Source organism: Apium graveolens, chromosome 10 (genome assembly GCF_009905375.1).
Source record: "Apium graveolens cultivar Ventura chromosome 10, ASM990537v1, whole genome shotgun sequence".
Lineage (NCBI taxonomy): Eukaryota > Viridiplantae > Streptophyta > Magnoliopsida > Apiales > Apiaceae > Apium > Apium graveolens.
This window is the reverse complement of record NC_133656.1, coordinates 94,413,600-94,426,167: the sequence shown is the minus strand read 5'-3', so window position 1 is coordinate 94,426,167 and position 12,568 is coordinate 94,413,600. Positions and strand designations below refer to the sequence as shown.

Sequence of the window (12,568 nt, the reverse complement as noted above, 5' to 3'; positions counted from 1 at the left end):
GTATCTAACTCCAGAATTCCTGCTACCTTGCCCAGAGATAGTCTCTTAGTAGGATTATGGTATTCATTAGCAGACATCAGTTCAATCAATTCATAAGCTTCATTGTAGCTTTTAGCCCACAAGGCTCCTCCTGATGTTGCATCAAGCATGGGTCTAGAAGTAGCACCCAAACCATTATAGAAACAGTTAATGATCATCCAATCAGGCTTCCCATGGTGATGACACTTTCTAAGCATCTCTTTGAAACGATCACAAGCCTCACATAAAGATTCTCCAGATTATTGAGCAAATTGAGTATGTGTGTTTCTGATTGCAGTAGTCTTCGCCATAGGGAAGAATTTAGTTAGGAACTTTTGAGCAAGATCCTCCCATTTGGTGATAGACCTTGGTGGTAGAGAATGTAACCAACATTTTGCCTCAACTTAATAGCATCTTTAGAAACTCCATTAAACTTGAAAGTGTCGCAGATCTCGATGAAATCTCTGATGTGCATGTTGGGGTCTTCTGTCGGAGAACCCCCAAACTGAACTGAGTTCTGTATCATCTGAATCGTGCTCGACTTGATCTCAAAGGTGTTAGCCGAGATGGCTAGTCGAACAATGCTAGACTGAATATCATTAATCTTCGGTTGAGAGTAATCCATCAAAGCCTTCGAATTCGCTTCTGGTTCTCCCATTGCAATAAGTTATTCTTCTTCCTTCTCAACTAACATTTCTTCTTCAACTTTTTCCTCTACTATAACTTCTTCCTCAGCTTCATCCAGTGTTCTCTTCCGAGAACGCGTATGCATACATGCTCGTTAGAGTACCTGAAACACGACAAAGAATTGAGTAAGTAACAATGTCCGAGTCACTGAACTTTAACGACCAATGATGACAAATACATAAACTAAAAATTAACACCGAAGTCCCCGGCAGCGGAGCCAAAAACTTGTTAGTCGCTAGAACACGTGCTAATATTCACGCAAGTATACATGATCGCAAGTAATATAGAATTAATTCTAGTTCATTCCCACAGGGACTGGTTTAGGTTAATTTTAATCAATGTATTTATGCAACAATGGTATGGTTATTATCCAATGCTAAGACGAATAACAAATTAAGGTTGTTTTACTACGCTTAACTAAGAGATTATACTAAAGAACATAAATTAAGAGAACAAAGAGAGTTAAATACTATATGACACAAACACAGAATTCTAACTTCATTAAATACTTCATTTAATAGCCTTTTCATTCTTAACCTTAGCATGCAATGGTGATGACACTAATCAGATAATACGAAACTAATAAACGCCAACTTTCATTGTACGAAGATCATACTACCAGACATCCACAAAAGAGATAGAAGCTAAATAGACACCAATTATATTAAGACCCTATATGTCTATAGAATTTGACAACATAACGGTTTAATGCACAAGTTATCTATCATGATCACATAGGGTAAGTAAGATGGTTAAAATTACCGACGAATCATGCATATCAAATACATGAACCTATGTTAGCATGGCAAGTTCTAAACCCCTAAATTCACTTTCGCTTCATTAGAGATTAACATGCTATCTTATAAGTTCGCGACGCTCATAAGACGAATAAGCACAACCAATACCAGGATATCATACAATCACCACACACTAAGGCATCGAAATAAATTAACTAAAGAAATCCGTAAATAAATCCGCTGGAACCCCACGATAACGATTAGCCCATGATCAGACTCATCATCAACGTGGGTTCCAATAAAAGCATGGTATAATAAATGTAGTCTTTATACTGAATAAATAATAAAACCAAGTACGAAACAAGAGTATAGGTTCACAAGTAAGAAAACTGGCATCCAAAGTTACAACTTAAAATAAAGAATCACAAGAATAAAGTAGATCCTCTTTGCCTTGGTTGAATTGTGGTCTACGGTCTTCTTACGCCTTCTCCTTAAGCTCTGGTACGTCTCGTTATGAAAAACAAACATAAGTTACGTTTATATAGCAGCCCATGCAGATTAGAAGTCTTCTGGATCAAAATCAGAGTAGAAACAGGATTCTTTGAATTCGACCCGGCGCGGCTGCGTGCTTCACCAGCGCGGGCGCACTGTACTTCTGCAATCCTGGCACGGTTGCGCGCTACTACAGCGCGGGCGCTGACTCTCTGGAGAAAATCCTAAATTATTCTTTTCTTGCTGGTTTGCGTTGGTCTCTTCACGAGCAATCTTCTTGACACCATCCTAACACCATATTAGCATCAAAATAATGCTAGATCACCTAAATTCCTGATATAAGCCTGAAATGCAAAAACACTACAAAACACGTTAAAAACACCAACAACTTGAGTACAAAACATCAATTCAAAGCTTTACGGAGCGTTATAAGATGACATAAATGCCACTCAACAAAATCCCATCCCTAGGAACATCTTCATTTGTAACACCCCCAAATCCGGGGTCGGGGATCCGGGTTGTCACGAGTTCCATTTCCCTTAAAACATCCGATCTTAATAAATAATCAACTACTCTGTACTGTGACCCCACAATAAACACACACACCGCAAGTTATAGTCTCAGAGATGATACCCAAAAAAAAATAACACAAGTCATTTTATTCCATAATTATAGGCCATTACACCTCAAAAGGGTTTCTGAATAAATTTACATTTCTTTGCCATTATTACAATTCATAAATATACATAATCTGGTACATCAAAAGTTGAAAGCCTAGCCTATTGGTAGTTCCTACCTCAGCTACAGCGACATCAACGCCTATAGGAAACTGCGGAACGTTTCCTATCCGCTCGCGAATTGGGAGCTTGGTCCTGTTCATCTTGTTTATCTGATGTTGTGTGATGAAAGAAGAAAGCAAGGGTGAGCAACAAGCCCATCAAAATAATATGTATAATGATGAACAATATATGAGCATTCTCATAGTACTCATGAAAGTCTTGGTCAAGAAGAAATGAACCAAGTTTGATATCTTAATGCGATGAAGTCGCAAAATATTCAGTATATATACATATATACTTTTCCAAATCTTGGAAGTCCTCTTCCATACATAATATACACAGAGTTCCAGTTTATAACTGTATAAAAATATCGTTGCAAGGTGATCTCATATATCTAATCTTGTCTCAACATTTTTCTGAAAATCTTTGTCATGCATAAGATAATCATTTACTAGATATAAGTTTAAAAGATGAAGTTACAAGATACTCCAATATACTTATATCTTTTCCAAATACTACTTGAACTACCACCGTTCAAGTTATAATTAGTTTCAAAAGTTCATCACATAGATGAGACTACAAGACAAGATTTGAATAGATTCAATCTTTGAACATCATTATAAATAATGAAGTTACGAGATACTTCATTAAGTCCCGATATATATATACACCTATATATATATATACATTTCATACACTCCTTGAAAACCTCTGTTATGAAAATTATAAACAGAGTGACCATATCCAATGAATTTGGAAAGAAAAGAATTTTGGCATAAACCTGATATCTTGCTGATCAGGAAAAGATACCAATAAGTAACCTTTTCTACTAGTAGATGGACGAATTCCCCACTGGTTATCACCCTGGCCGCAATAGGACCTTATGATGGACTGCCACTCAGCCACTTATGCATTTGATGGACTCCCACTGAGCCACTTACACTATCATGGATGCCCACTGAGCCCATGTTGCTTATGCCGACTCGATAGATGGACTTACTTCTTGAACGTTGGGTAAGTAATCAATTCATTTACCAAAACTGCAACCTTGTTGCGAATATAAAAAACACCATAGAACTGGATTCCTCAGGTTTTGAGCGAGTATTTAAATCCCCTTTAAAAGGAAGATCTTAAATATAAAAAAATGAGTTTTGGGATCCACTCTAACTTTTAAAAATCATTTTGAAGACTCGAAAACACTTTAAAGAGTGTTTGGAGTAATACTGATTTAATAAAATAAATCAGTCCCAATATATTTAGAAAATATCTGAATATTATTATTTAAATAATATTCCCATAAAGAATAATTGAGGTAGAAGTTGGAAAACTTATACTTGAAATGAATAGTAAATAATCAAAGATATCCTTATACGAAAGTAATATCTTTATTTGAATAATCAAAAGTAAGTTTGATTATCGAACATTATTCTTTAATAAAATAAAAAATATTATTAAATAATAAGCGGAGTCATAATACCTCGAATGAATATTATAAATAATATTCATTAAATAAAATAAAGTAGTCATACATCCTCAAATGAATATCCGATTAATAATCATTAAATAATATAAACTGAGTCATAAGCCCTCGAATGAATATTCGAAATAATATTCAATTAATACAATAAAAGGAGTCATAAGTCCTCGGATGAATATTCAAAATAATATTCAATAATAAAATAAAGGGAGTCATAAATCCTCGGATGAATATTCAAAATAATATCCAATAAATAAAATAAAGTTAAAGTTATCGAATAAACCTTAATCGATTAATAGTTTTGAAAACTATAACCATATATATATAAAATATATATATTATACTCGGGAACATCGACTCCCGGTTTAGAAATATGTTCACCTTTTGATCCCCTATACTAAGGGTAAACTCAAATACCGCTTATCTCTAGCATAGGTATTATGCAACTATAAGCATTTGAACCAACAGATATATAAATCAAGAATATGAAACAGGCATGCATATATACCATATCACATGCTACAATATATCGCAAGAATTTGCTAATAACCAATATGCATTTATCGCAAGATCATGCATATACACATATACATCACAACAACAGTTATACGGGTAGAAAACTTGTCTGAGTGCTCCCGGATAGACTTAAGCTTAGAGTGGGTCCGATAACCTATGAACAACAACATAAGTCGGAATTAGACCACGGTCGCTTAAGAAACTAGACTTTAACCATTTAGAGTCCTAATGCTCGCTTTCGCGCTTAACGATTTACTTAAGTCGCTCGAGTACCCTCGGCTCCACCATTTTTAATAAATTAACCATTAAGGGTTTTAAGGCGATTCTTTCGCGAGTACCTTACCAACTGCCTAATCCACTTTTCATAATTGTTTCTTACCCCAATTAGTCATTTAAGGTCCTTAACCAAGGTTTCAAAGTAAGGCGAGGGGTAATATTTCGTTCACGAAACGTCGTTACTTAAAACGGCCGTTTCTTCTAAACCGTACATCGGAATCAAACGAACCACATATCAAAACGAAGCTCGTAACATGAACTATCTAAACATGGCAATGGTCAAAACCTAGCAGGGAGTTCTCGGGTCCTAATGTTATGAACAAAAGCAGTCTAAAGTAAATCGGACATTACGACGGCTATGTTTACGCGATTTTCCAATTTTATACCATTCCAATTCAACCACCAATCAATCCCAATCCATCCATACAACCAAAATCCATCCTCACTACATCATAACAGCCCCAATCAACTCAACATTAACAATTTATACTTATTCTTAAACTTGAATTTAAACTATACTTAAGTCCTTTAACCAAACCATAAGATTTCAACCTTCAATTCACTACCATTCCAACCCAAACTCTAAACCAACAAGCATCAAGATACTCTTTACCATAATTATCAAAATCATCCTAATATACAAAGTAAAGCTAGGGTTTGGAGATGTTATACCTTCCTTGAAGCTTTTAATCAATGAAAGATCCTTGGAATGCCCATGGAAGCCTTGATCTATACTTAAGCTACCTTGAACTTTCAAAAAACATCAAGAAAACCAAAGTTATTTCTTGAAGGTTACTATTCACCATCTTCTTCCTTGATTTATTGGAAGAGATTGTGAAGGAATTAGAAGCTTAAACTTATAGGACATCCATATCTATGTACAAGGAACCTTAGATAATTACCTCATGATTTAACAATGCTTGGATCTTGAATTTTGGAAATTTCTTCTTTGAAAAAGAAGAAAAGCCGAGAGCAAGCTTGGAAGAAAGAGAGATTTTTGTGTTTTTGCTTTGATTTGATTTTTTTTGGTTGGTTATTTTTGTTTAGATTTTGGTTAATTACCTTAATAACCTTGAACTTTGTGTGGTTATCATTCATCCACACCTCCTTCCCTCCTATGTCATGCTTACATCACCTTATTGTGTCATCATCCCTTACTTGTCCTCTCCTTATTGGTTGGATGACCTCATCATCCCTAACCTCCTTGATTAACTTCCTAATTGTTTGCCTAATGACAGCTGATCTGTTATACGGTTCGCTTAACTTTCGTTTTCGTTTATCGTTTGAGGGATCATACCCGCGATCTTATTACTTGGGTTTCCTTAACCTTTCTCAATACATTCTAATCCTTTTATGATCCTCTCTTATAATCCTTTTATTTAAATCCTTTTTATCATGTTACCTTATACTCAATTCTTTCCGTATCTAGTGGATTTCCGGGAAAAATCAAAGTGTTCGGAATTGGATTCTGACGATCTTTACATACACTTATATACCATATAGAGTACTAATAAAATCTCAGAATATCAATAACAGAACCCCTATATAGTGTGGCATGAAAAGTTTTCTTATTCAGCATAATCTGCAAAATCACTATTCATAAGGGTTTCAAAAATTTCCAAAAATTGGGGTTATTACATCATTCGTAGCATCATCAAGATCATCATCAGCCTGCCCTTTACCCTTATCTCCATTTCCCCTACCCTTACCCCTAACCTCCTTCAACCCATCCCCTTCTTCCCCCTAAACTCATTTCCCTTCACATGCTTCCCTTTCACCTCCTTCCTCTTTTTATCCTTCTTCCCCTTAGACTCCTCATCCGCCTCCTCCTCCACCACCTCCTCCTCCTCCTAAGCAACCACCTCATCAACCGGCCTATCCCAGAACTCGGCAATTGGATATGAATCCTTGGTAGGATCGGGAAGATGTCTCCCAATTAAGAACCGCTCATATGCCCACAACTGCAACAACCATGTACAACAAGCAATCCTCTTCGTCCCCTTCTGTGCTGCATGCTCCGGCCCCCGTATAAATATGCAAGAATCGCAAAACCCCAGGACCATGTATGCACACTCCTAAGGCTACATAGGTGTCTAATGTACCTCGGGTTAGGAGTGTGCAGAAAACCGCACAAACCGCAAAAACCGCCCGCACCGCACCAATCCGCACCGCAAAACGCGGTTTTTAATTTTCGTGGTGCGGTTGCGGTTTGAATTTTTAATAAACCGCGCGGTGCGGGTTGTGGTTTTAAATTTCTGAAATACGGTTCAAACCGCTCCGCACCGCACCGCAATATTTAATATGTTATAAATAGTGAACTCATTTAATAGAATCTAAGAGCTACGATAGATTTAAGGTATTTTTCTCCCTTTGGTTACTTGCTCTCGGGAGATCGGTGGCTTGGAAAAATGACTACTCTGCTGCATTAGCTACCAAAAATATAAAACGCAATTAACCACTGTTGTCCACTAGTTATTTTTAATCATAACTTAGAATTTTTATTAGAATAATTATAACTTATAATTTATAAGTTATTTTTATTTTGTAATTGAATTCCTAAAAAAGTTAAACTTTCCGGTGTGTGATTTCTAATTTGTATTATTGAAGAATATTGGCGACTTTATGTTATATTATTCGTAAATTTGATTAAATTTAAGTTTTGTATTTTATTTAAATTTAAGTTTTGTATTTTATTAAAATTTTTCAAACTTGCAAAGTGTAAACCGCAGTGAACCGCACCACACCACACCGCATTTTCGTGGTGTGGTTTATGCGGTTTTTGAGGGTACGCGGTGCGGGTGCGGTTTGGAAATTTGATCAAACCGCATGCGCAGTTTGGTTTGCGGTTTGAGGAAAAAACTGCACCGCCCGCACCGCGCTCACCCCTACCTCGGGTGCACCACATTCCTACTACTGGTATGCCTGTGTGTGGATAGCAATCCTCCTCGGATCAGGGCCCGGATCAGCCCTTTCATACCTGTGATACAACCATGTGTACTTTATGTCGGCTCTGACGAATGCCACCTTCACCTCCGCTTCAGTCAGCGGCTCAAACAATGACTCACAAAGTATCCCACGCTACTCTCAAGATCGTCACCAACTATCGGACGTCCAACAATCGGTAAACCTAAGATATAGCCAACATCATCGAGAGTCACTGTCATATCCCCTTGTCTCATGAAGAAAGTGTTGGTCTCATGACGCCACCTCTGCACAAATGTCGTGATAAGCCTCACATCATTCTACAACACCACACCCGGATTTGCAAAAACACCAAAACTAATGATATGCAACAAGTCCTTCTAAGCATCAGACAAAACCCAATTATGCATGTTCATGTTCCCATAATAACAATCCAAAGGATCCCGCTCATGCCCCTCCCAAACATCTGAACTCACATGATACTCGTTATCAAAGATAATAGTATGACTAACTGGACATGACAATATGTTATTCATCCTGAAATAATAAACATGAAAACAATTCAATAAACTAAACGTAAACCATATAATCCACAAATTTGTATGTACAAGCATTCAAATTCCCAACAACAAGACAAATACACTTTCAAATTCAAATTGAAACCAACAGTTATATGTTTTATCCATAACTCCTAAACCAATAGTGATACGTTTCCAATCCAAATTGAAACCAACAATAATATGTTTCAAATTCAAATTCAAATTAAAACCAACAATAATCCCACAACTGCGCATTCAAATTCCCAACAACAAGACAACAAAACTCCAATATAATACATTTTATTCGTGCAACAAACAAATACACTTTTAAATCAACAGTAACCGTACTAAATTCAACAAAAATTCAATTCATAACCCAACTTACGCCTAACAAAGAAGAAACAGACTAATTAACACAAATTACACACAAAGAATATAGACACAATCGTATGTATAATCCACAATCGTATGTATAATGCATTTATACAAACAATAAACCAATCAATTACACACAAACGGGTTGAAAAACGATGAACAAACGGGTTAAAAATGAGGTGAAATTACAAACCTTGAAGCATAAAATGGGTTGAAATCGATGAACAATGACTGGAATCAATGAGTTACACTCAAATCGCCTATAAATCGCCACGAATTCGTCAAGAAATCGATTATTTCTTAATTCTTTGAATGAGTGATAAACGAGTTCAATTTTTAGGTTTAAACTGATTTCTAGGGCTTCCGCGCATAATATCTGTGGAAACATTTTAAGGGTATTTTGGTCTTTAGTAGCTCTACGGATATTGAGCGCCGAAAGACTGAAACGAGTTAACTTTTCGCGAATATTATGAGCGGAACGAGAATTTTTTTTTAAATCCTGGTCATTGGATCACGATCCAACTGTTATCCAACAGCCTAGACATAATGTATTTGATATATATTACATGACGCATGATTGTCAGGGAAGAAAACCTAATTTTATCATTATAATCTCCTTTTGTTTTGGACAAAAAAAATAATGCAACTCCGCAAATAACATTTTCGCATATGAGCCCCCAACCGGAGGAAGAAAAGTGTCGTGACAAGTCACGTGACGAAGGATAAAAGCAAACAACCCAATAATGAACAATGTACTTGGCTCGTGTGTACTCATAATTAGTGGTCCGAGAAGAGCACCTACTTTCACAGACACAATTACAGACACAATTCATCAATCATCAATAAATCCAACAGTATCCCATAATTACCACCACAACTATACATACACACATTGTCCCTAATTGTAAGGTCGCACTTTTCATGAACAAGACCACATAACCCACGCCTCTCATCAATGTTTGTTTGAATGGAATCATTAAACAAATTATTAAAGATACTTCAAAGTCTTCGCCCATATTCTTTAAAGCAAACCCCCCCAAACATGCCTCGACTTTCCCGCCTTGTTAAAACATCAGCTCACTTGCTTATCCTCTCTAGTCTCTCCCAACATCAACAATAACATTAATTCAAGTGTTTCACCTTTCAATTAAAGATCCATTTATCGGGGTTCTTTCAGAATTTTGGGTTTTGCCACCAACATATTTGGGTTAAGATTTAATATTTTACGGTATAAATATTATGCTTTCTCTTTTTTTTTATACATAATTTTTTTACTTTTTAACACATATTTTAAGATTCAACTTTTATATATCATTTTTCCTAACTTTTGTATCTGAATCAAATATATATAATTATGGAGGAAGTAATAATTTTTTTTTGTAAATTAAAATTTTAGCCATATATTTTAGTTTACAAAAAAGTTATAAATTATTATTTTATCAATATCAACACTTAGAAATATGTGCAGAAAAATTAAACGCAAAGAAAAATAGAGAAAATATTTGATATTCACATTAAGTGTAAATTGTAAAAAAGGGAGTAGTTGAACACAAAATCATGAATTTAACCATACCATGCAACTCAAATTTATCAAATAACACTAATATATTATGTTAATATAATTCCAAACTTTACTTCCCAACAAAACAAGGAAAATAAAGAACACAATCTTCTCATATTGTTTTTCTATGTTTTTCTATGTTTCTAGGTACTTCCTATCCACCAAACCCCCACTCACAAAGAGAGCTTAAAAAACCACTCTTTAACCAAACAACCCCTTATCCAAACAAACCCCTTCTAAATTAGACAAACAAAGCTTTCCACTTGCATTTACACAAAACTCCATCACAACCATATTACTTGATCATCAATTTTTTTTGGACCATTTTGATCTTCATGAGGCTTTTGTGGGTGTATGAGAAAAAGGGAAAAACTTGGATCTTGATAGTGGAAAAGTTGAAGTGGTCGCGGAGGTAGTGGTTGTAGGCTTAGCTACAGTGGTTGATGGCGGAGTAGAGGTGGCAACACGCTCACAAGATGGACACATAGTTAGTGTTGTCGCCGGAGATTGCATGTAAAATGGAGTTGATGCTTTAAGTGCCCTTAGTTCTTGAAGCTCTTTCTGTAGTTTCCTGTTTTCTTCAGTCAGTGATTCACAACATTTCTTCAAGTACTCACAATCTACCTCTGTTTGCTTCAACTTTGTCCTACATAATTGCACACAAAATCAAATTAGTAATACTACATACCGTAGAGAGAGAGAGAGAGAGGGAGATTTTGTACCTGGCTCTTCTATTTTGAAACCAAACTTCAACTTGACGAGGCCTAAGATTGAGTTGTCTAGCAAGGCCATGCTTTTGTTTCTGCTTCATCGAATACTAAACAATAAGAACAAGACAAAAATAACGAACACACGAATACACATGCACATAAATAAAACACACACGCACACAGTACCAGTATTGCTTACAGGATTAAGAGTATTGTGTTCCTTGAAGCTCTCTTCAAGAAAAGCAGATTGTTCTTTGGAAAGTCTAAGTTTCTTTCTAGCAAGTCCATTTTCATCATCATCACTAGCTCTCGAGTTTGACCCTCTTTCCCCTTCAACCACATCATTTCCATGATCCTCTAAGCTCCTCTTATTACCAACTCCTCTGTATATGGCTAAATCCATACAAAACGACGACGTTGCCTCCTCAGCCGCCACCATCCTGTTCACGTCAAACCCCCTAGTTCCCCTAACGTTTCCCGATGAGCCTCCCTCCGAACTCCCTTCATTAACCCCACAAAAATAAATATATTAACATACTAACAAACATGCAACATAACCTTAACAAAAACATATACTTAAATATTTTTATAATTTTAAAATATAAAAATTACCATTGTCAGATTGAGGTGGGAAGCGGAGGGGAGCAAGAGAAAGGAGATGAAGAGGTGTTTGTTGATCTTTAATGGTATCTTGAGAAGAATGATCATCTACATCTACATATTCATTTTCATCATCATCACTAGTAGATTTAGAGTGGATGTTCAAGCCCATATGAAAGCCAAGATCAGGAACTTTGGATGCAGATTTGTGAGGTGCATCTAGAAATGTTTTTGATGAAGAAGAGTCTCCTAAGCTCAACCCAAGTTCCATTTTTCATGTGAGATTGTAAAAGTTAAGGTGATAGCAAAGATAAAGAGGTAAAAGTTTTAATTAGGAGTGAAAGCACTGGGGAAAAGGAGAGACTTTATAGAGAATCTAGATACAATCTCTGTTCTGATGGAATTTATTACATTTATATATATACACTCGTATATGTGTGGTGTATGTATGTCTGACCTGGATCCTATGTAATATTTGTCAAAATTGTTTATAATTTTGGTTTTGTTGCTTTTTCTGTTTTTTATTTTGTGAGCTGATCAAATCATTGTTGTTTGTATACATTGTACATACACCATGCAACATGCAAGTCACCAGATCTGATATCTAATTCAATTTGCAAATTTTATAGTTCTGTCCAAATACATTATATTAATTAATTAGAATAAATAATAGCGAAATATAAATAATTCATAAACTGAAATTCTTCAAAATCATAGGAAAGTCAATAAGAGAGCGTTTGAAAACTTGTATTTCATTTCAAGTGAGGGATTTCAAATGACAGAATTTGAATTATTCTTTCAAATTCTCATATTTGTACTAATATTTGAATGTTCTACATTTTAAATGAAATCCAAATTCAAATTTCCAAACAGCTTAAT

At 35.6% G+C, this 12,568-nt stretch overlaps 1 protein-coding gene and 1 non-coding gene across 4 annotated transcripts; one reads left to right on the top strand and one right to left on the bottom strand.

Annotated features, from left to right (window-relative positions):
• Positions 1-207: 207 nt before the first annotated feature.
• On the top strand, positions 208-315 carry LOC141694103 (small nucleolar RNA R71). The gene has a single exon (XR_012563432.1). It is a non-coding gene; the product is annotated as a small nucleolar RNA R71 (small nucleolar RNA).
• Positions 316-10,374: 10,059 nt separating this feature from the next.
• On the bottom strand, positions 10,375-12,089 carry LOC141688994 (homeobox-leucine zipper protein HAT14-like). 3 transcript variants are annotated; one of them, XM_074493151.1, is made up of 4 exons: positions 11,702-12,089; positions 11,289-11,590; positions 11,102-11,196; positions 10,375-11,025 (listed from the first exon to the last, which is right to left on the bottom strand). In XM_074493151.1, exons 1-4 carry the CDS (start codon positions 11,958-11,960, stop codon positions 10,713-10,715), a joined length of 969 nt encoding a protein of 322 aa, XP_074349252.1. In that variant the 5' UTR covers positions 11,961-12,089; the 3' UTR covers positions 10,375-10,712. The 3 variants fall into 3 exon arrangements, with proteins under 3 accessions (XP_074349252.1, XP_074349253.1, XP_074349254.1); XM_074493152.1 differs by having other exon boundaries at positions 11,102-11,184; positions 11,702-12,088; XM_074493153.1 differs by having other exon boundaries at positions 10,377-11,025; positions 11,102-11,181; positions 11,702-12,087.
• Between the last annotated feature and the right edge of the window lie 479 nt (positions 12,090-12,568).

What these genes read in the sequence shown, in the direction of transcription:
- LOC141688994 (XM_074493151.1), bottom strand. Translation starts at nt 11,960, where the DNA reads ATGGAACTTGGGTTGAGCTTAGGAGACTCTTCTTCATCAAAAACATTT. An exon ending in AACACAATACTCTTAATCCT is followed by an intron (nt 11,197 to 11,288) that starts GTAAGCAATACT and finishes CTTATTGTTTAG; the next exon opens with TATTCGATGAAGCAGAAACA. An exon ending in TTTCAAAATAGAAGAGCCAG is followed by an intron (nt 11,026 to 11,101) that starts GTACAAAATCTC and finishes GCAATTATGTAG; the next exon opens with GACAAAGTTGAAGCAAACAG.